We start from the raw sequence: 22,819 nt of genomic DNA on the forward strand, positions 1-22,819 counted from the left end.
GGTCCCTAAATCTTAAGGAACCTTCCCAAATTTAGGCAGTAGGCCCGGTTGTGTGACGTCATTTTATCTCTAGGTTTGTAGTAAACAACTCCCCTATAAAAAGCCTTGCCTTGCAGAGGCAAGTCGTAATTTTCACTATTCGGCCTGTGTGATTTCTCCGGGTGTACCATGGTGCCCGTCTGACCTGTGAAACTTCTGTGTAATAAATTCTGTTATGCTGCAAGTTCTGGGTCCACGTCTCCTCTCTTCAAACACCGACTTCGACAAGACACTGCTGCTTGTAAGATACGATACCTGCATCAATGCAAAACTGTTACAGGTAATAACAGATTTTAAGACAATGTAATGAGAAAAACAAGATTTATTTTATTTAATTACAAACAACAACCACTGACAAGGCCCTCGATCAGGCCCTTGATCAGGCAGAGCCTGATCGAGTCCACGCCCACCTACACCTTCCACCTCGACCCATTGGATGACACTACCTGTTACATGATATCCACGCACTAATGCACACAGTACTTTATGCTATAATTTACTTTAAATCAGACCATATCAAGTATTTATTTAATATTTACCACGTTGTATATGTATCTTTGATGTATAACTGTAATGATCCTGGTGGACACTCAGTGCTGAAATATCCTGCTCATTTATTTGAAGCAACAAAGGTACTTCTCATATCCATACCTTATCAACAGAAGCAGTACCAGACCCAGAGTACTTAATCAGTTTTTTTGTTCAAAAACTCATATCACATAAGAAAAGAGCAATAAGACATAAAGAAGTCAATCCGACTGGGTTGACTGAGGAGGCAGCGTTATATTGTGACTTATTCGTTTTCTCCACGTAATTCCACATGTGTTCACACTCTGGGCGTAGTTTGCAGAGGAGCCGTCCACCAGTCATGTTGAACTATAAAAAAAATCATTAATATGATTCAATGTGGCCTTCTGGACAATTAAGAACATAACTATCACAGAACGTCCAAGCAATAAGCAGCAGGTGAACCAAACTCAATGTGCATCCTTCAGAGAAACAGAACTGAGGTCTGTTCCAGATGAAAACCTCATGGTCGTTAAATCACATTGATGTTTGGAATAAACCAAAAACCAGTGGGACAAACTGGGACACTGAGGAGTGGTACATTAACAGAAATTCTTATTTGGCCTTTATGGAAAATCATCTATTCGATAGACTGAATATATCCTGAATTCTCCCAGACACGAACACTGCCATCTTCAGTCTGCACAGGAGTCAGGAGTGAGGAGTCAGGAGTCAGGAGTCAGGAGACAGGAGTCAGGAGTCAGGACTCAGGAGACAGGAGTCAGGAGTCAGGAGTCAGGAGACAGGAGTCAGGAGTCAGGAGTCAGGAGTCAGGAGTTAGGAGTCAGGAGTCAGGAGACAGGAGTCAGGAGTTAGGAGTCAGGAATCAGGAGTCAGGAGACAGGAGTCAGGAGACAGGAGTCAGGAGTCAGGAGTCAGGAGTCAGTCTCAGCTGTCAATCATGACGTTTCACTCAGTTTAAATAACAAATTAAAACCAAACTTAGGAGAAACACGAACACTTGAACAAACACCAGTGAGATAAGAACTAACTTAAAAGATAGAAACCATCTTTGAGAAACTTTTTTTAACATCTATGTTGATTTGTTTGTTTTGTCCATGTCCCATCCACTAACATGGAGTCTAAAGAGATATGACAGCTCCCAAAAATGAAGCCCAGGAGACTAGATTGCCATCTGGTGGCTGAAGGAGCTCACTGCAGTACAGATGGGACATCTTAGTTTGGTTTTAATTAATTATAAAGATCGCAGTGTTTGTATGTTCTGTCATCTTTTCTGGATATTGAGAGGAAGAGGAGACGCGACGTCCATCTTTAATTTCAGTCTTTGATTGGAACTTATCAAAATGTGTCTTGCTGTTATGATATTGGTGCGTAAATGGTAAAATGTCGTCCTGTGTTGAATCAGCCACATACCTGTATTGATATCTTCTCTCCGTAACGCACATAGGTAGCAAGGTGTTCCCAGTTGTTGCAGAAAAAATCATACAATCCACAGTTGGCACGTGTCTTGTTGATGCGGGCCCTCATTTCAGTCTCAGTGCCTTTGGTGTACACCTTTCCCTTTTTATCCACATATCCGTCGAGGTAATTAAAAACATAGGGACTTCTTGACATATGGATTGGCGAGAAAACGCAGTATGGGTCTTCGTCTACAAATAGAAGGAGAATAAAGTGTTAGAGTTAGTGTTTGAACATTATAGATAATATCTGCATCGACCGGCTGGTGAGCGGAGAAAAAATGATGAGATGAGACAAAACATCAAGGATTTTTATATTTATGGAACTTATTCTAAAGTTTAACTGAACAAGATGCTGCACATTCCTTATTTTAACACAGGAGACAGAGCTTCTGGGATCTCAAATTTAAATGTTTTGTTGTAGTATTACGACTCTAAATAGTTTCACATCTTAGGGAGTTTAATTGTAGGTGCACGTACCTGTGCGTTCAAATGTGTTTCCTCCAGGATATCCGTCCCCCACAAAAGAAGCATAATGCTGATAATCAGTAGTATCCCATCCAAACTGAGGTTTATAAGCAATTATGTCTCCAAACTCCACCTGTGGTTGGGAGAAAGGGAGACAGTAGTGTTACCAAATTAACATTTTACCAGTAAACTGTAACATCATGATTTCAAAGATGCAGTGGAAGAATAAATAAACTAAAGAAAGTGACACAAACTTCTTTTCCGTTGAGTTGTAGGCCTGCTGCTGTGAACGCCACATGAAGGATCACAGCCACAGAGATCAGGTTCCTCATGTTGGCAGCAGAGCAGGACTGTAACGTGACAAAAGGAATCATGTTAGATATTCTTTGACTTAATCATAGACTGAATGTAAAGAGGGATGAAATGTCAGCTCCTGAAATATGAAGCCACTGTCCTGTTTCATTTCTGGATAGTAGGAAGAAGTGGACACAGGTCATCCATTTTTATTGAAAGTATATGGACTAAACTCTTTAGATTTTAAAAGTAAAGTTCAGAAAGAAGACGAAAGATGAAGAAACAGCAAACATACGAACGTCAGTGTAATGACACAGACTCAACATATTTAGAGAGTAAGAAACAACATTAAGAAGAATAGAGAAAGTTAGTAAAGACAAAATCTTGACTTACCACTGATGTATCAAGGAAGAGATGAGGGACGGAGTAAAAAGTCCTAAACACATTCAAGAAAGTTTAAATACTATCTCACTAGTGTCGGCTCTTTTCAGGTCTCTTTTATGAGATTTAATATCATGAATAAACCCCAGTTTTAGATTTCAGTTTCTACAACGATTGAACAGTTATATGAAAAAAGTGAGTAATTGGCTGAATGCATTCACTGACTTTATGTTAAATAGTTGATATGTTTAGGTTTTTAAAGATATGTTTGCCTTATATTGATGGGACAGCATTACATTATATTTCATTAGTCAGAACAATAATAAACTTTTATGCATAACACGTTCAAAACTCAGTAACAATGTGCTTTACCAGTAAAAAATAAAAAAATGTAAGGCAAACAATATGAAACAGTTAAAAATTAAACAATATAAAAGAAACGCACACAGCAATAGAGCACACATTCAGAAATAAAGAAGCTTCTAATGTCTGAAGAAATCCTTCAGTAAAGTCAGGAAGTAGCTTCAGAGCTCTTACCTTCGTGTGTGAGACGATGGGACCCTGTTGAAGCAGAGGAAGACGTCTCCTTTTATACAATACGGAAGAATAATGCCGACCAATCTCTCTCTCTACTTTTCATATCACTCCTTTGAAGGGCAAATATTCTAACACTTTTTTTACAGGAAACACACCTCTTTCCTGTTTCATTACATTAACTTGTTTCGTTTGACTTCAGAGTTGTGATTGGCGATGTTATTTCCTGCCTCTTGTTTTGTGCTTTCTCTTTGTGTTGGTCACAAAACGGTGTTGCACTATGATAATAATAATTATTACTCAAACCATATTCGTATAGCACAGGGGCCGTGGCTCCCGAGTGAGTGAGGTCATCTCCAGGTTGTGTTCTTAAAATTATATTATCTATATTCTAGAACAGGAGGTACCTCCACGGACCCCCTAGGCGTCGCGGACCCCCTGTTGAAGATCTCTGTTATCGAATACATATGTGATATATTATATACTTACATTATATTAATAAGCAACTTTACATGCATTAATGCAAAATTGTTACAGGTAATAACACATTTTAAGACAATGTAATGAGAAGAACAAGATTTTATTTTATTTTATTACAAATAAAAACCACTGTCAATAAGCAGATGCAGATTCAGATACTCTGTCCTTAAAGGGAAAAAATAAAAGAGAAATGAAATTTATCAGACGTGAACTTTTGACTCTACCAGGTTTAAAGCAGAAGGTGGTCGGTTTTTTCTCACTCTGGTAAATATTAAGATATTAAGATATGTTTATTATGTTTATTTATACCAAACACATGCACTACACACTCATGCAATGGTAGGTAAATTTAACCTCTGCTTTTAACCCATCTGGTGCAGGACACACAGAGCAGTGAGCGACCATGTACGGCGCTCGGGGAGCAGATGTTGGGGGAGTAAGGTGCCTTGCTCAGGGGCACTAGACAGGGTAGGGAGACTCTTGGATTTTTGGACAGATCAATCCAGGTTCGTCTTTTGTTGTCTCTCCGTGGAGTCGAACCAGAGACCTTCTCTGCCCATAGTCCAAGTTTCTACCACTAGACCACCGCCTCTCTAAAGGAACCACCGGGACCTCGATCCTGTTTCATTACATTAACTTGTTTCGTTTGACTTCAGAGTTGTGGTTGACGATGTTAGTTCCGCGTCTTGTTTTTAGCTTTCTCTATGTGTTGGTCACCAAATGGTGTTGCCCTATGATTATAATAATTAACACAATGTTACAATAAATGAGTCTATGATGAGTCTCTGGATCAACCTTCAGTTAATCAGACTTTATTCCTAATGCACGTTTCATACAGGTCAGTTCAGAGAGCTTCACAGTTGCAGGTTTTCTGCATCTTGCACAGTTTATACATTCTGGTTTTCAGGTAGCACTGCTTTTTTCTTAAAGTTCAACTCTGAGCAGATACTGGATATAACTTGAGGTTTACTCTGCTGTCCCGTAGGAAATATGAACCCACTGCTCAGTATTTAATTCCCATCGCTCTGACTCGATAGAGTGAAACCGGGTTTCAATAATTATGTTGGTTTTACCTGTGACAGTTTCTCTAACAACACTAAAAATCACTTGTTACATCATATCACATATGTTTCATTTCTTGTCATGAGGTAAAAACACAAAAAGGTATTTAGAAGGCTGAGTGAGGTCATCTCCAGGTAGGGGGTGCTGAAAGCTTGGAGATGTCTGATGTAAATGCACTTAGTTCAGTAAAAGCTTATAACTTATGTTCTTAAAGTTATATGCTATATATTCTAGAATATATATTTGATATATTATTCAATTATATGATATTAATAAGCAACTTTACCTGCATCAATGCAAAACAGTTACAGGTGATAACATATTTTAAGACAATGTAATGTGTCACGTGTATGAGTATGAGAAGAGCCAGTCTCAGTCTGGTTTAATGAAGTTTTTTATTAAGAAGCAATGAAAAGGTATGAAAAGTAACAGCAAAGCAATGAGCATTCAATACACTGCCCCGGCCCTTGAGCAGCACCGGGGTAATCACGAGTCACACAGCACGGACGGTGGTTGAAATATTATATAACAGTAGGTATAATTTGATTGGTCAATAATGAATTGGAGTCATCTCTTGGTTCTTCCTCAATGGTGCACAGGCATAGTCCCAGCCTCTTGGTTCTGGAATCAGGAAGTGATGAGGAGTAGCTCCCAGTCTCGCTCCTCCTCTGATGGTTGCTGGGAAAAACCTCACATAAACAAGCCTTGACTCAGCTGACGCCCTGTGGGTCAGTGTTGTTGTTCATTGGAGTAAAGAATATTGTGTTTCTGCTCTATAGGCTGTATGTTCTGTTGTTGTAAACATGTGCATCCTCCAAACAAAACAACGCCTTCCTATCTTCCCACCTGAACCTGGGGCCGCTGCTTGAACTCTGTGTGATGTGGACTGAAGCTAAGGGAGTTATGCTTTAAAATGAAAAGTTAGGTGTGACTTTTCATTTGTTTAGAGTTCAGCTCTAGCAGAGACACACACACAGACAAACTAAAAATAAAAATCCCCACACTCTCTCTCTCTCTCTCATTCTCTATCATTCTCTCTCTTAAACCAGTCTGTCTCTCTCTCTCTCTCTCTCATTCTCTCTCTCTCACTCTCTCTCTCATTCTCTATCATTCTCTCTCTTAAACCAGTCACTCTCTCTCTCTCTCTCATTCTCTCTATCATTCTCTCTCTTAAACCAGTCAGTCTCTCTCTCATTCTCTCTCTCACTCTCTCTCTCACTCTCTCTCTCTCATTCTCTATCATTCTCTCTCTTAAACCAGTCACTCTCTCTCTCTCTCTCATTCTCTCTATCATTCTCTCTCTTAAACCAGTCAGTCTCTCTCTCATTCTCTCTCTCACTCTCTCTCTCACTCTCTCTCTCTCATTCTCTATCATTCTCTCTCTTAAACCAGTCTGTCTCTCTGTCTCTCAAAACTGACTCAGCCTTCGGACCCCGACAGGAAGCTGCTCGAATTCACGTTCTCTGGTTTCAACAGAGTGACTGGTCCTGTTCGTAGACGATCTTTGGCAGCGGGAGTACGGAAGCCGCCTGTTGACAGAGGACGAGACCGGGACAGGAGCAGGACAGGACCGGGACAGGAGCAGGGACAGGGACAGGGACAGGACCGGGACCAGGACTCTCTAAGCGGCGGGCTGCTCGGGTCGTGTCGGCCGTGTGGAGCAGCAGCACCAGGGGACCGTCATGGACAGAACGGCCGTTATGAAGGTCGGAGCCGCGGCCAGCGCCAGCGTGTGCGCCCTACTGGGCGGAGTGGTGCTGACCCAGTATATCGTGGCCAAGAAGAAGCGAGCGGGCAAGAAGACCCGGATCATCGAGATGGTGAGTTTCCATTAAAACCAGTGAACACACAAGTCAAGGGGAGAAAGTACACCGGAAGTGAAGAGGATAAGGCTTCAGAGGAAAGTTCAGCAGCTCTGTGGAGGGTTGGATTTACGGGTCTCACAGTAAAGACCAGTATCATGTGTATAAACCAGTATCATGTGTAGTATTCTAAATAACTATGCTCTCTTCCACTTTAGTACTGGTACACTGTCTCACGTAACTTTACGCTTCATACTTTTATCATCACTCATATAGTTTAGACTTAATACTGTCTTTTATATACCGTGTTATAGTAATCTTGGACCAAAAATAATTCATCGGGATTAATATACTTATTTTATTACTATTATTTATAGTTATTTTCACTTCAAAGTAGTTTGTTGATTGTTTTCTGGATTTTTAATAGTTATAATAATTTATTTATGTTCATCTATATCTGCTTTGTGAATGTTTTGGTGTGTTTGCTCAGGATTTTTTTATATAGGAAACAATAAGTAGATTAATCAATAATAACCTGCAGCCCTAATATAAATGTAAGGATTTAAACTAAAGGATTTATTTGAACTCAGACGTTGATAAAACAACACAAGAACCATATATATTGAAAATCTCGACCCACATGCAATACCCCCAGCATGTTGCGACACATTTGCCCCTTTTATTTTGAAAAGCCAGACGGAACTCCCGTGCTCGTGCGCTCAGTATCTTGACTGCACGAGGGTGTACGCAGGCGTGCGTCTCAGACAGCAGCTGCTTTTAGAGGTCACCTGCCTTCCTCTCTCCAAACACAGAGCAGATGATCCTCAGCGTGACACCAGGAGCTGGACCAGGGCACGAGGGGGTCGGTGCTGCTCTCCTCAGCCTGTCGGTGCTGCAGACTGTCAGTGATACAGCCGCTGTAACTGACAGTCATGCAGGTTATGCAAGCTGCACACCAGTCCAGCTTCCTAACCAGTCCGACAGGAATGAGGCCAGTCTGCTGAAGCGTTAACATTCCTCATAACCTAAGGAATATAAGAGACACAGGGACAAACATGTGTTAAAGATCTAAACACAAAACACACACAGAAAGAGTGTGAGTGCTGGGAGCATTCTTCAGACCGGGTCAGTCCGGTGTTCTTATTCCTGTGTGGCCACAAAAAGTGAGACACACTGGATTATGACGTTTCTGGAGTAAAACCTTTACTGAATCCATTCTGTTGATTTTATTTCTATATGAGATCGAGCTGTTTGAACAGGAGACAGAACCAGTTTCACTTTCTTTATCTCTGTAGTCACAGTGTATACAGAAATCCTTATGAAACCCTGGTACATGTAGTTGAACGAATAAGAAGATGATATAGTTGGTAATCCATGTCATGTGGATGTTGAACTATGGAAGATATTTAGGTTGCACAGCAGTTTGAAGGTTTTCAGTCTGAACTGGAATCTCCCAGTTATTCGGCTCCACCTACACAATCCTCCCATTTCTATATTCTTTCTTCATATAGTGAAAAACAAACAAGTCCCTGGTGGCACTGAAACCTTCTCGTTGTTTCCTTCAGACAGTCACCGACAGAGCAGAGGCCATTTTGCTTTTCTTTTGGTTATTCAGGAAAATTAATCACATTTTCGACAGATTGAAAATACTCGAAAACTCCCCAAACTCTGTGGGTGCGTCAGGCCTGTTGAAATCCAACTAAATTGGGTTTAAATTCTCTAAACCCAATTTACAGAATGAATCTATTATATCTTTGCTCTTTTTTAATAATTCTTTCTTCTGGTGAAGGAGCGACGCTGGATGGTTTTTTATTTTTTCGTAGTAGCTACTGGTTACTCCCCAGTTTCCTGCTGTGACCTTCACAATGGAAGAATGTGACCATCTGTTTTTGATGATGCACAAACATCCGCTCTGAATCCCAGGAGATGACAAACCCTATGACAGCTTCTCAGTTTAGACTCTTTATTCTCTGTCCCCGGGGGGGGGGGGGAAATCACACCATCCGTGTCATTTTATGAATATATGGACATCTCAGATAAACCAGCACCTTCTCTTCTTCATTGCTAGAAGCTGCTGTGGTAATAGTACTGTTCAGCGTTTTGTGTGTAACTGCTGAAACTGCAGCGACCTCCAGTGGAAAAAATACAAGAATCCATTAATACGGAGGTCAGAGGTCAGAACACAGTGAGGTCAGAGGCAACAGAGGTTTTGTTTAATGCTCAATTGATTATTCAAAACTTTCTTTTTAAACAGACACATACAGTAGAATGTGGAATGCTCTGCTCGACCCCTGTTTGTGCTTTATGAGCGTGTTTTCTCTCTGAGGCCTGGTTCCAATAAGCAGCAGCTTCTCCATAAACTCAAACCCTCACTTTCCTGCTGTGATAAGAGTCGACTGCTCTGCCCGTTGAAGTGTGTGTGTCTCTGTTTAACCCCAGGGGGCAGCACAGAGCTTCAAAGCTTTTCTTTTGAAGAGTCAACATGTGTTCTCCTCAGTGTCTGTAATCCTGTTATGAAGTATTCAATCCATAGATGTTGCCTTTACACATAAAACTAGAATGTCACTCAGGATAAACCTTCGCTAAGACCCAGCCGTCCCTGCAGGTCTCCTGAATGTGACAGATTTCTTTCAAGGTCAATGATTTAATTTCGGGGAAATTGGTAAAATCTTGTCAGAATCCACGACAAACGTTGATGGATCCATTTGAGGCCAACGACTCATCACATAAACAAATGTACAGCAGTGAAAATACAATCTCATCGGATGTGTTGCTATATTCTCACATTTTTTTGCGTTATCAAGTTGTCATTTTACCCGAATCTCTGAAATGGTATTGCAAATGTATGAAAATGTGCAGTTCATCTTTTATGGGTTTTTGTTTTGTCAGTCAAGTATAATTAATGAGTAGCGGGGGAATTCTTTACCTGTCAGCGATGAACAAGAAGGATGAAGGGATCTACTACTAGAAATATTTGCACAGCCAAGAAGTTAACAAGGTTGAGTTTCAGCAGCAGAATAATCTTGAGCCTGAACACGGGCGGGTCCAGTTTGGCTGCTGTTGAAACTTCCTCAAGTGGCCACGCTGCTTTATCAGTGTAGCAACAGATGGAATTAATAGTGTGAGTCCGACCACAGTGAACTTTAGAGCCTTCATGTCAAAGCAGACGCTACATCCCCAGTTATACACACTCAAGACGTGGAGCTGCACTATAGTCTGAATTTAACATCACTGGGATCAGTCGTCTTTGAGTTTGTGTCTCAAGATGCTGAACAACCTGTCGATGTTGATGGAGTAAAACCCTCCGCAGGGCTCTGGACATGGTCCTTGATGACCTTTGACCTCCAGCAAACCCCAGCTGGGTGACAGCAGCATGAACCCATCAGTGACCTTTGTCCTGACTGGTGCAGATCAGCTGGGATTTCAGAGGAATGCTGGGAGCTGGTTGAAGAGGGGATGTGATGTTAGAACTCTCAGTGTCTCTGTGTTTACAGAAACATCCTGAGCAGCTACTTTCTGAACTTAGTGAACGAATCTTCTGCTGCTTCATCCACATCTTTTATTTTTACTTTAATAGTGAATCAATAATCCTGTTTGCAGAGGAACCTTTGCATTATTACTGCAAATGAAGTTTGTGTTTGCACAAAATCAACATTACAACTTTTCCAAATCTCAGGCAGCCAGTTCCAAAACCAAGCCTTAGACAAGTGTGACATCATATTCATTCAACAAGAACTGTGTGTGTGTGTGTATGTGGGGGGGGGGATGATTGTGTGTGTGATTGACCATTGTGTGTCTGAACAGCCTGGTGTTGAACCTTGACCCCAGTGACCTTTCATGCAGAGCCAGGCATTTACTGCACGTGTGTAGGGGGAGGGTGTGTGTCTTGTGTATTAAAATGTGTGTACTCAGCAGAGTTTTGAAGCGGGTCGTCCCCCCCCCACACACACTGATTGATGTTAAAGGTTTCTTTTTCAAGAGGTCAAAGGTCACATTATTGAAACAAGCGTACACTACTTTTCCTCCTCTGGCCCCATTCCATGTCTATTTATGCTGAACTATGTGTTGACATGGGTCAGCTGAAATTGTCACTGTGAGTGTGTCTGTGTGTGTGTGTGTCTGTGAGCCAGCCTCACCTCACAGAGGGGAGGGGTTATGTTGTCTAATCTGTTTTGGTTGCTGCCCCCTCCCTCCCCGACTCCTGCTGGAGATATAAAAACCCTCCGCAGCCTCACAATCCTTTCTTCACCTTGTGTTAGCTGAGACAACAGACCCGAGGTAAGTGTGTGTGTGTGTCTGTGTGTGTGTATAACTCCTACTGCTTCAGGCTTTTTCCCTCCCTCGCTTGTAGTTGCTTTAAAAAACGGTTAATGCTGCAAATTCTTGATATCAATCATTTAAAAAGCCCCCTCTCCAATATTCACCTCTCCTCTCGTCATCAGGATGCTTTGACCTTTGACCTTTTGATGTTATAAGTTGCTGTCGCCATGATGACTGACTTGTGTGACTCTGCATGAAATCCATCATCAACACAGTGAAACATGTCATTTAGAAACAAACCTTTAATGAGACCGGTTTTCTATTCCTCTCTCTCTCTCTCTCTCTCTCTCACTCTCTCTCTCTCTCTCTCTCTCTCTCTCTCTCTCTCTCTCTTGCAGCTTGGATGTGTAGGAAGTTGTTGTGGGTCTTTCCACACTGAGATAACTGTGTGTGTGTTTGTGTGAGAAGTTTATCAGAGGATTTGTGGCAGAGAAACTTACTTTTATTTTTAGTTTGTGTTCTGAGTGTCGTGTTTCTGTCGAGTGACTGATGAGGTTATGGGAAGCTCCCCAGACATTACATAAGACTGGGGGGTGTTGTGTTGTGTGTTTGTGTGCGTTACCTATTTGGTTGTTTGCTTTACATGAGCACAACATCTACTACACACACATAGTGTGTTTGTGTTTCCTTTAAAAACCCTCAAGTAACAACGTTGATAATCCAATGAGCTTTTATATAAATCTATAGATTTAGATTTGTGTTCACATAAACAGATTTAAGTTTATATAAATATAGTGTTTCAAAATGTTGGACTTCACCCAACACTGCACACACTCCTCAATCCAGTGGTAACTTCTTTTTATCCTTGTCTAAGAAATTATACTGAAATATCGATCCTGGAAAGAAAAGAAAAACAATTCAAGAATCAGAAAAAATTGCAATACTTCATTTTCCTCCACCCATAAGATGTAGACAGTTATCTGTCATATATATAAATCATGTGACTCTCAGTGCATAGGTTCTCATGTCACAACACGAGCAGATATACAGGCTCCTCATCCCAGACCTGGTTGAACACACAGACACACAGTCGCTCCCTGAGGCAGCTGCACGGAGCCGGCAGGTTTGCAGGTTTGACTCTCACCTTCACAGCCGCTCTGATCAAATCCAGTTCCACGTGTCTCCACTTGCTCCATTATCCAGAAATGAAGCCAGAATATGGATTAACATGAACATTTAGAGACAGAGACGATGAAAGCTTCCCCTTACACACATGCGTTTGTGGTAATCCTGAGTCTGATGCTTTGGCGTCTTTGGGAGTCTACATGTTTTTCTTTACCTATTATGTTCTCTACCTGGTTTATAATAAAGATGAAAGTTCAATAAACATCCTGGTTAGTTAGTATTCATCAAAGATCAATTACCTTCACCGTCCTCCTCAGTGACACCGTGTTCTCACACAGCGATCCTCCAACTCGTCAGGCAGACGTGATGTGAACGAGATGAAGTTACATGAAGCTCCCTGCAGGGTGTGTTACTGAAGTGTGTTCCTTCAGCCGGTTACACAACACCCACACATTCCACACATCAGCTGTTTTGTGACCCTGAAATCTCCAACTCGGTGTGTGTGTGTGTTTTAGGGACAGTGTGTTCCAATACACCAAAAGCTTTATCAAAGAAATGTGTCAGTGTGTTTATGTACTGTGTGTGTGTGTGATTTTGCAAGAAATATGTCATGACATGCAGTTGGTTCACATTTCGCCGACGCCCCCCCCCCCCCCCCCCCCACGCACACAGCTAGGTCTGCAGAGACTCTTCAGGGTGAAGTTCTGTAGTTTGAAGCTGTCACACTGATTGAACATCTTTCATCCTATAGGAGGACAGTAAAAACATCAAGATTAAATAACCTCCCTCTCTCTCTTTCTCCCTCCCTCTCCCCCCCCCCCAGATGCCTCAGTTTGAGAAGTCGACGGTCCACATGAGGGATCCCGAGCGGGTGGAGCAGATCATCTGTGGTCTCATCAAGGGAGGAGCTTCCAAACTACAGGTAGAAACTACAGGAAGTGATGAAGATGCTCCTTCAGTTAAAGGTTTTGGAGAAATGGCTCCATCTGGTGGAACTGACTCTCACAGCTGAACACTTTAACTGGTGGATTTCATACATTCAATACATTTACACCTTAAAATATGTTTTTTATGTTTAAGTTCCCTGTGAGATTCTCTGTTTCTTTGATTCTTCTTTTTCCTTTGAAGAATCTCCTGTGTCTCATGTTCATTTCTTTCTCGACCCTCTCTCAGATCATCACAGACTTCGACATGACGTTAAGCAAGTTCGCCGTCAACGGGAAACGCTGCCCCACGTGTCACAGTACGTACGACCACGAGTCCTGTTTTATTATTTATTATTCAGTCACATTTCCTCTCGCCTGCTTGATGTGTGCGTTGTGTTGTGACCGATCTGTTCAGACATCATCGATAACTGCAAGTTGGTGACAGAGGACTGCCGACAGAAGCTGCTGCAGCTGAAGAACAAATATTATCCCATCGAGATCGACCCTCAACTCACCATGGAGGAGAAATACCCATTCATGGTGGAGTGGTGAGTGACAGACACACACACACACACACACACACACATACTGTTTCATACAACATTCACACACTGCCATGATTGTAATTCTGCTCACAAGAAGCCATCAGAGACATTTATTTATAAACGTGTGTGTCTGTGTGTGTGTGTGTGTGTGTGTGTGTGTGTGTGTGTGTGTGTGTGTGTGTGTGTGTGTGTGTGTGTGTGTGTGTGTGTGTGTGTGTGTGTGTGTGTGTGTGTGTGTGTGTGTGTGTGTGTGTGTGTGTGTTTGCAGGTATTTCAAGTCCCACACGCTTCTGGTGGAGCAGCGGATAGAGAGAGACAAACTGGCCGAGGTGGTGGGCGAGTCAGAAGCTGCACTCAGGTGAGACTCATCACTGAAGCTGTTTTCAGACATGGACTCAGACTCGTTCACACGTGGAGCAGCAGCAGGTTGTCGGGTCCGACTCGTTCACACCGACAGGAACAGGTTGGGAACAATCAGGCGAGGGGCGGAGCCTGTGGAGCAGCAGGAGGCCGGACATGACGTTTTAATCTTTTCAGCTCATTTTCCCTGTGTATTCTCACATCGGCTCATTATCCATAGTTTATTCAAGGAGGCTTTTCAAGAAGAATTCCAGATAATGTCCGAAGCAACTGGTTCATTTGTGTTCCATCAGGAGAATGTGTTGACCTGAGTTCATGTCTGAAGGCAGCTGGATTGAACTGTGTTTCCTCTGGGACTGATGTGTCTGTGCTGGTTTTTCAGAGAAGGCTTTGAGCAGTTCTTCGACCGGCTGCAGCAGCACAGTGTCCCCGTCTTCATCTTCTCCGCCGGCCTCGGGGACGTCCTGGAGGAAATCATCCGCCAGGCCGGAGTCTACCACCCCAACGTCAAGGTCGTCTCCAACTTCATGGACTTCGATGATAACGTGAGTCCTGCAGAGAAAGAGACTCCATCTCTACGCTGGTGCCTCCGATTCACTGAGAGTGTCTCTCCTCACTGATTGGTTCTGCTCTCCGTCCCACAGGGCGTCCTGAAGGGCTTCAAGGGAGAGCTGATCCACGTGTACAACAAACACGACGGCGCCCTGCGGAACACAGAGTACTTCAAGCAGATGAAGGAATACTGCAACATCATCTTAATGGGCGACTCGCTGGGGGACCTCAGCATGGCCGACGGCGCGCCCAACGTGGAGAACATGCTCAAGATCGGCTTCCTCAACGACAAGGTGACGCCAGATGCTCTTCAATATCAGCTCCCAAATTTATTCTCTGAGAAATCAACAAACATGTTTAAACACCTTATCTCACAATGTTAGATAAAGTGGGAAATTAAAGAATCCATCCCAAAAGTTAATATCTTCCACGGTGCATGCCCAAGTCCTCACTTGAGCAGTTTTTCCATGATCCTGATATATTACTTTCTTGGCAGAAAGTAATTATTAAAATAGACTTAATTATAATATAGAAATCCTGAGTTCCTGAGTTCTTGTCGTTTAAAATCTGAAAACAGGGTTTCTTATTTCTGCTGTATCTCGATGTGAAACACCTCCTGACTCTTTGCTCCTCTCTGATCCTGCAGGTCGAGGAGCTATTGGACAAATATATGGACTCTTATGACATTGTACTGGTGAAGGACGAAACTCTGGAAGTGCCCAACGCCATCCTCCAGAAGGTTCTATAACTCCTCCCACAAGCCCCCCCCTCCAACGACCAGTACTCCCCTCTTTCTCCCAGTCCTGTGGCCTGTCTGTAATTAACCCTGGTCCCAGCTGCAGACTGGTACCTGTTGAATACTCCACTCATCTTCAGACACCCCCCCCCCCCTCCCCCTAACACACACACACACACGTGATGGAAGCCTTTATTAAAGCCCCCGAGAATGAACAGTTTTAAGTTGCCTGTCACTTATGAGTTCTGTCATTTAGATTTCTATTAAATTAAAGAAAAACCAAAAGTGAGTTTTGAAAAAATATATTCTCCATTTTTCTAATTTGCACATTATTGTTAATATTATTATTCCTGGTTTTTATTTTTCCTATGGTGATGATTTTAAACCATAAATCAGGTGCCCACAGATGTACAGTGTTTTTCTTCTACTTTTCCCAGCATGCACCTCCTGTCTGTTTTCATTACGCTGCAGTGTCGTGGGAGAAGTTCAAACAAGAACAAAGAACTCTGGGAAATGTGACTCATTCTTATGGAATGTGTTTCACAGTACCAACCCCCCCGACACAGTACTGGTTTAATGAAACAGGGGATTCACATCACCAGAGGGAAACCAGTGAATCTGAACCTCCGGTGATCCTGATCTGTGGGTTTGAACCGGTTCATGCACTGAAACGCTATGTTTACATGAGACTGTTTTAATCCCAGCGTTTTCTCATTTAGATTCATATCAACACACGAGAGACAGGAATCTGTTCAGTCACTGACAGATTCATGTCATATTTAAAATTGTGTATTCATGGGCCTCAATAATCCAGTGTTCTCCTCTTCAGTGTTGCTCCAAAGTTAAAAAAGAGAATAACTAACTTGACCTTTAGTTGAACAGCAGGAACCACAAGAGGGAGAGAATCTCCTTCCTGCAATTTCTTATTAAAAATGAAATGATATCACAGTCTATCTCTAGGGTTGTTTAAGGCGACACGAGGAGACTCACTGTGGCCCAGTTAAACCATCTGTCATCCTGTGGCTGGAACTCAACCCTACCTCTGATCTATATTTTAATTTTGTGAGGTTCAAAGCTAAAACAATCTCACTTTGTCTCATGTTGTGTTGTTGAATGTTCTTTATCGGGACTTTGTGTTTGTTTTTAAATGTGCTGCTATCACCCGCATGTTGCCTTTTCTTAATGTTAAATTTATGTAAAAGAATATAAATATACATATAAATATTTATATCAATAATATGGGAATACTGTCATACTGTATATGTGGGCATCATAAGGAAATGTATAGTACTTCATGGCATTTGGAGATATTTCCAGTATAGACCGGTGTGTGTGTGTGTATTTTTATAAGATTTCTTGTCTTCTTTGAGTGTTTGAACTGAAAATGCAATAAAGATTCATTTTGTGAGCCACGACTGGATCAAACTCAGACGGCCTCGATTACATGACGTAGAAACTACACAACTTTGGGATCGGTGTCGTACAGTGGACGCGCTGCAGCACCACAGATTAGTGACATCATTTAGAGTAGAAGAAGAACTTTTATCAGGTATTTTATCGACAAAATTAAAAAAAAAACTGACTCGTTCACATCTGGTTATTGTAATGTTTTGGATTTAACTGCATCTCCGCTTCATATGACACAAATGTACCATGTGTATATATATACCACGTGTCCTGCGTAGAAATAAATGTATTTAAACTACAGAAACTCAGCAGCTGGAAGTGTCGGATTAAAAATAATAATACAATGTATATTTGAATGTAAAATCTGAAAAATATGATGAATAGAAAGTACAACATTTCTCGAAAACAGTGAAGTAGCAGTACTTTTAAAAGGTGTTTTTTGTGTTCCTTTCTATCCCCTTGTTGGTCAAAGAGTAAGATTCTCACTCCGGGTGTGAGCGGTTCGGGTTTAAATCCCATAACGAGCCCATGGTTGTGCTGATTCAATATTTTGATGCATGATATATTAAATTCCTGTCGAAATCATCAAAGAAGATCTGGATGAAAACATCATCTGTGGATCATGGATCCTCCTGGAACTGCTCATTAAACTGAACTCAAGTCAGTGTCAGTCAAAGTTTATTCATACAGAACATTTCAAACAATGACAGAAGTTCTGAGCTCAAAACAAAAATGAATATAAATCATATCCTGAAAAGCAGTAAAACATCAAACATCATTAACCTTTAAAATCTGAATTAGCTGCAGTAAACAGCCAGTGAGAAGAAGTGGGTCTCTGGCAATGATTTCAAGGTTTTGTTTTTGTTTGAGCAGTTTTAATGAACATATAAGGTGTTCCAGAGATTAGACACACCCACCGCGAAGGGTCACCTCAGCTTCTGAGCCGAGATCTCACACAACCAGAAGCAACAGGTTGGTCGAGCTCAGTGTTACGAAGGTGCAGTTAGAATAAAGAGGCTGCAGTTCATTTCAAATCATTAGATATAAAACAGCCTGAAGATGGAGATTTTTCAGATGAGGTTTGAACACGAGGAGCAGAAGGATCATCGTGGGATGAGCAGTAGAGTCCGTCAGACACAGGGAAAATGATATTAAGATCATGGGTTCAACTCCCGGACGAGTCCTTGAATTTTCCACAAGCAGATCAAACTCCTGGATGGTCACAAAGAGACGAGATGATTAATTCATAGACTCCTGATGTTCCTCTTATGATGCTGGAAGGTTAAAATCACACAAACACGGAGAAGAGAAAAACCTTGATGAAAAGCAAACCTCAATAAGATAAGATTAGTTAAGATAAGATAAGATAAAATTAGATAATCCTTTATAAGTCCCACAATTTGGAAATTTGAAATATTACAGCAGCAAGAGTAAGAAATAGGAATCAGTGAGTAATAATAGGAAACATGCAAGGAAATATAAAAATATATTCAGTGTAAAAAAAGAGAAGGACTATTGCAGAGTTATATGTGTGTATTAATATAATGTGTATTCTAAACATATTTTTTAATAAACAAACCTCCCTCTGTCTTTATTATTGGCTTATTTTCTGTTTTTAATAAACATTAAAATAAAAATAAACCGGCCCCCGGTGTAAGAACTCGGTTTCCCGTCGGCCCCCGGGGCTCCCGGAACTTCCGGTCCTGCGCACCGGCCCCGGCTTCCCCTCGGAGCGTCAGTGTCATGACAACAGCAGCAGAGAAATGTGATTTGTGTCTGAGGCTCAAACTCTGACGTGGAGAAGACAACCGACCGGGAACCGACCGGGAACCGACCGGGAGCCGCCAGGTGCTCTGCGGGGAACCGGGGACCCACCGGAGACACACACCGACCCTCACCGACCCCTCTGCCCGCCGGAGAGCCGCCCCGGTGCCCAGGTAACTTCCAGCTAGCTGATTAGCTGCTAAGCTAAAGTCCACTCAGCGTGTTACCGTTAGCTCTGAGCTCATTGAGTGTGTGTGGGACTGCAATCTGCTTTTGGACGTGTGTGTGTGTGTCTCTGTGTCTGTGTGTTTCTCTGTGTGACAGTTACACACATGGACACACAGGTGAGTGTTGGTACTGGAGACACAAAGTGCAACACAACTGTTGATTTCTGAGTCTCCTCCTGATCTGAGGTCTGAACCAACATGGAGCCAGAGTCCAGGTTCTCTCCAGGATCAACTGAGACGCTTCATCTGGAGAAGACTGATCCTGGTTCAACGATCTGTTCATCATAAAGATAATAATGTTTCAATATCCAGATGGAAGCAGCTTGAGCTGCAGGGAAGTGATAACTGTGTGGAACGATAGGTAATAGACTCAGATTCAAACACACACACTAATTGGATGGATAGAAGGATAGAAGGATAGATAGATAGATAGATGGATGGATAGATACAAGGATAGATAGATAGATAGATGGATAGATAGATGGATGGATAGATACAAGGATAGATAGATAGAATGATAGATAGATGGATAGATAGATAGATACCAATCTCAGAAAATCCTGTCCTCCAGCAGCAATATATCCGGAACATTCATAATATAATAATATAACAACATGTTCCTCAAAACTAAATTAAAAGGAATGGATAAAAACCTTCAATCACAATGAATGAATGTATATTTGCCAAAAGGAAGGAGACTTAGAAGTTACAAAATAATAAGAAACATCAAACTGATAACAATAAAAGTAAAAATGTGAAAATGAAAGGTGCAGCTCAGCAGGTTTAGTTTTAACAGATGATAGCATTGGAGAAACCTCAGATTCAGGATCATATTCCAGTGGCTTGAAGCAACAGAGCTAAAGACGTCTTCACCAGTTACAGCTCACCTGACCTGGCTGGTTCATATTTCATCACCTGAACTAATTTCATACTTTGAAATATGGGCTATTTCTCAATGTTAAAGATTGTTAACGTACTGATATTAACTTACATTTCTTCTGTCGCTCCATGTCCATATTTTAATCCTCGACCTTTAGTGGTAACAGCTTGTACCAGTGAACTGTTTGATGTCACATGACACATTATTTACATTATTTTTATTTGTGTGCATGTATCCTGAGTTATACAGGTCTAGGATCATATTCACAATATAGTGTTTTATGTGAGTACTTAAAAAACCTGGTTTTAACCAATCCTTGTATCCAACAAATGTTTTTTTTTTATTTCAAGTGAATCAATGTTTATCTTTTTGAACAGACCTCCTTTATTAAATAGATATCTTTTATATCTTGGCAGTAGAAGGTGTGGTATTCCTTTAACAGCGGCTCAGGTCTGTATCTTAGATCGAAAGGAGGGATTCTCTGGTTCTGGATTAGCTGCCGGTTCCACCTGCTCGGCACTTAGCATAAAGAAAAGCTGCTTGCACCCACCCGCCCCCAACTCCTCCCCCCCGTCCCCGCTCACACTCAATCCTGGGATCACGTGACCAGCTCTCTAGCTCTGTCATTGGCTGTGTGGTGCACAGAGCTTTGAGCATTGGGGAGGAAATTGAATGGGACATTTTCAAAGACACTTTACACCACAACATGTGATGTTCACAGCAGAAGAACTCTAACCTCTCCTGTCGTCCTCTCTCTGTCCACTCAGCGGCAGCATGTCTCTGTTCAAAGCCCGTGATTGGTGGTCGGCAGCTCTCGGCGAGGGCGAGGAGTTCGACCAGGGATGCCTGTGTGTCGGAGATGTGGACAACAGCGGCAGCGGACATGGTCAGTGTGTAGAGAGGAGGGGACACACTTACCAGCACAAAGCATACAGAGAGCAGGACCTCATCTAAAGTCTGTCACATTCACTTTACTCTAGAGCAGCTCTCATGCACTGACTGAACTCTCTGAACGCAAATGTCTGAGTCAGTTGCTCCAGACGTTCTCTGGAGTTTTTCCTGACAGCCCCTGATTCACATGCCCACAGAATGTCCCAGTGAGCCCGTGTGAACATACTGCAGGAAAAGCTCCAGAAACATTGACTGTTAACACAGGATAAAACTCAAATCTGTAAAAAACTGACACAAACACATCAGGATTAAAAATGTGAGGCACAGATGAAGATGTTCACTTGGAAAGATGAAGAGGTTTTGATCATAACAACCAGCGTCGGTCACAATTCTGTAAATAAAAGCACAAACATAGCGGAGGTCATACATCATGTTCTGCTTCCTGCTGCTCTAAAGGCTCCGCCCCTCACCTGTTTGACATATGTATAAAATTAAATGTATTTATTGTTTTACAAAGTATTTATCGTGTTGAAACCCACAGAAACCCTGTTAGAGGAAAGAACATAAATCCATACATTGTTCTCTGTGTCAAGATTTCAAGTGTTCACCACACCTCCTTTATTTAATAATCAGCCTCAGAGTATTTATTTTAACTTTAAATCAGTCAAATATGTGTTGATATAAAAAAAAGAAGTTGTGTGACGTGTGTGTTCTCATAGAGATCTTCTTCTTTGAGCAGCCGATGTAATAACCTCATTCTTTCCTCTGTGATTTATAACCTTGCAGACAAAGTGGTGGTGGGCAGCTACATGGGAATGCTGCGCATCTTCTTCCCACATGTCAGTAAGTCCAGTGAGGCCGGTGTGGCCGACGCCCAGCTCCTGGAGGTCCAGCTTCAAAACGCCATCATCCAGGTGGAAGTGGGAAAGTTCGTCTCGTGAGTAGATCTGAAACGAGCCGGGGCCGGGGACACCACGGGGTTAGACAGGATGTGTACCTCATCCATGCAGTGCATTGTGGGTAACACAACCCAGTTTATTTGATTCTGGTTTGTAGGTTTGGGTGGAGCTCTAACATCGACTCTAATGAAACCATCGGTTCTATTATTAGGTTCCGTGTTGCGATGGCACTCCTGATAAATCAATCATCTCCGATCTTTGCTCTCACACCAGGATCACCGATGCAGTTGGTAATCTCTCTGCCCCCATTGGCTGCCTTCCTGCGTGCGGGGCCCAATTAGCATCAGCCTAAAGTCTTTTGCATAGGAGCTAACTTAAATCACCGTCGCATGAATTGAGGTTTGTTGTATCAAGAAGGTCAGAGGTCACCGTTGGAGAGGAGGAATCAAACCCGTGAGCTTTAGATTACAGAGCCGCTTCGCCGGCCACCCTGACGACCATATCTCTGTCTCACATGTGAGCCGCTGCCCAGGAATTAATCACAGGTCTGTCTGAAACTCTATGGCATGACCTTCTGTGAGTTATACGCATTCATATAATAACTTATAATAGAGCCGTACGTTAAGCTGCCAGGCAGAAACACCCATTCATAACTCATCACACCGCTTTTTCATTCATAGAGAAACCCTCCCGTCTGAAACCTACCACCACATTAACATGTCTTTTTTCTTCTGCCCTGCATGCGAGCCCAAAACCGCCACGTCGGGAGTTTCTCTCCCGCCCGGTGATTTATCGTGATCCATCAGCCACCGGCGCTCCAAACATAGTTCTGCTCATAACATCAGGCTAACCGCTGAGCTGCTAGCATAGCTGTCAGAACCCAAGGGCCCTGTGCTGCATAATTGGATCTTGAGCGAGACCCCCTCCGAGTCGAGGTCTAGTGAAATGTGCAAATTCCTTCAGTAAAAACAAGTTGTTTTGCAGCAAAGATGATTCAGGGACCCCCCCCCCCCCCCCCCCCACAGCCAAAAGTATTTCAAAGTGGGGAGGACGAAGGGAGGAAGAGGAATGATGTGGGGACAGCGAGCGGCTCGTGGGACAGATTATTTACTGGAACATCTGATTCATCTTGCTTTATAATTAACTTTGCACGAGAGAAAACACACTGAACCCGTTTGCCCTGAAAGTTTAAACCGTCGATA

General features: G+C 42.3%; 3 protein-coding genes across 5 annotated transcripts in view; 2 read left to right on the forward strand and 1 right to left on the reverse strand.

The window, feature by feature from the left end:
- Positions 1–343: 343 nt before the first annotated feature.
- On the reverse strand, positions 344–3,756 carry LOC133964311 (uncharacterized). The gene is made up of 6 exons (XM_062398323.1): positions 3,705–3,756; positions 3,180–3,222; positions 2,747–2,842; positions 2,505–2,625; positions 1,981–2,216; positions 344–915 (listed from the first exon to the last, which is right to left on the reverse strand). The coding sequence occupies exons 3-6, from the start codon at positions 2,822–2,824 to the stop codon at positions 742–744; spliced, it is 609 nt and encodes a 202-aa protein (XP_062254307.1). The 5' UTR covers positions 2,825–2,842; positions 3,180–3,222; positions 3,705–3,756; the 3' UTR covers positions 344–741.
- Positions 3,757–6,602: 2,846 nt separating this feature from the next.
- Positions 6,603–16,957, forward strand: nt5c3a (5'-nucleotidase, cytosolic IIIA). Of its 3 annotated transcripts, none has more exons than XM_062399376.1 (8): positions 6,603–7,063; positions 13,254–13,352; positions 13,604–13,673; positions 13,772–13,904; positions 14,170–14,259; positions 14,644–14,806; positions 14,906–15,106; positions 15,460–16,957. In XM_062399376.1, exons 1-8 carry the CDS (start codon positions 6,926–6,928, stop codon positions 15,559–15,561), a joined length of 996 nt encoding a protein of 331 aa, XP_062255360.1. In that variant the 5' UTR covers positions 6,603–6,925; the 3' UTR covers positions 15,562–16,957. The 3 variants fall into 3 exon arrangements, with proteins under 3 accessions (XP_062255360.1, XP_062255362.1, XP_062255361.1); XM_062399378.1 differs by lacking the exon at positions 6,603–7,063 and adding an exon at positions 11,260–11,323; XM_062399377.1 differs by lacking the exon at positions 6,603–7,063 and adding an exon at positions 12,237–12,834.
- Positions 16,958–18,712: 1,755 nt separating this feature from the next.
- bbs9 (Bardet-Biedl syndrome 9) overlaps positions 18,713–22,819 on the forward strand; it is a 135,297-nt gene continuing 131,190 nt past the window's right edge. Inside the window, 3 exon segments of the mRNA XM_062400218.1 lie at positions 18,713–18,893; positions 20,595–20,713; positions 21,505–21,655. Coding sequence (XP_062256202.1) covers positions 20,602–20,713; positions 21,505–21,655 — 263 coding nt within the window. The 5' untranslated portion in view covers positions 18,713–18,893; positions 20,595–20,601.

This window comes from Platichthys flesus, chromosome 11, assembly GCF_949316205.1.
Source record: "Platichthys flesus chromosome 11, fPlaFle2.1, whole genome shotgun sequence".
Classification (NCBI taxonomy): domain Eukaryota; kingdom Metazoa; phylum Chordata; class Actinopteri; order Pleuronectiformes; family Pleuronectidae; genus Platichthys; species Platichthys flesus.

Bases quoted from the DNA above. Each gene is read 5' to 3' on its own strand.
- nt5c3a (XM_062399376.1), top strand. From the start codon at position 6,926: ATGGACAGAACGGCCGTTATGAAGGTCGGAGCCGCGGCCAGCGCCAGC. The intron at 13,353-13,603 runs GTAGAAACTACA...ACCCTCTCTCAG, and splicing joins GAGGAGCTTCCAAACTACAG to ATCATCACAGACTTCGACAT. The intron at 13,674-13,771 runs GTACGTACGACC...CGATCTGTTCAG, and splicing joins ACGCTGCCCCACGTGTCACA to ACATCATCGATAACTGCAAG.
- LOC133964311 (XM_062398323.1), bottom strand. From the start codon at position 2,824: ATGAGGAACCTGATCTCTGTGGCTGTGATCCTTCATGTGGCGTTCACA. The intron at 2,217-2,504 runs GTACGTGCACCT...TTCTATTTGTAG, and splicing joins AAACACATTTGAACGCACAG to ACGAAGACCCATACTGCGTT. The intron at 916-1,980 runs GTATGTGGCTGA...TTTTTTTTATAG, and splicing joins GAGAGAAGATATCAATACAG to TTCAACATGACTGGTGGACG.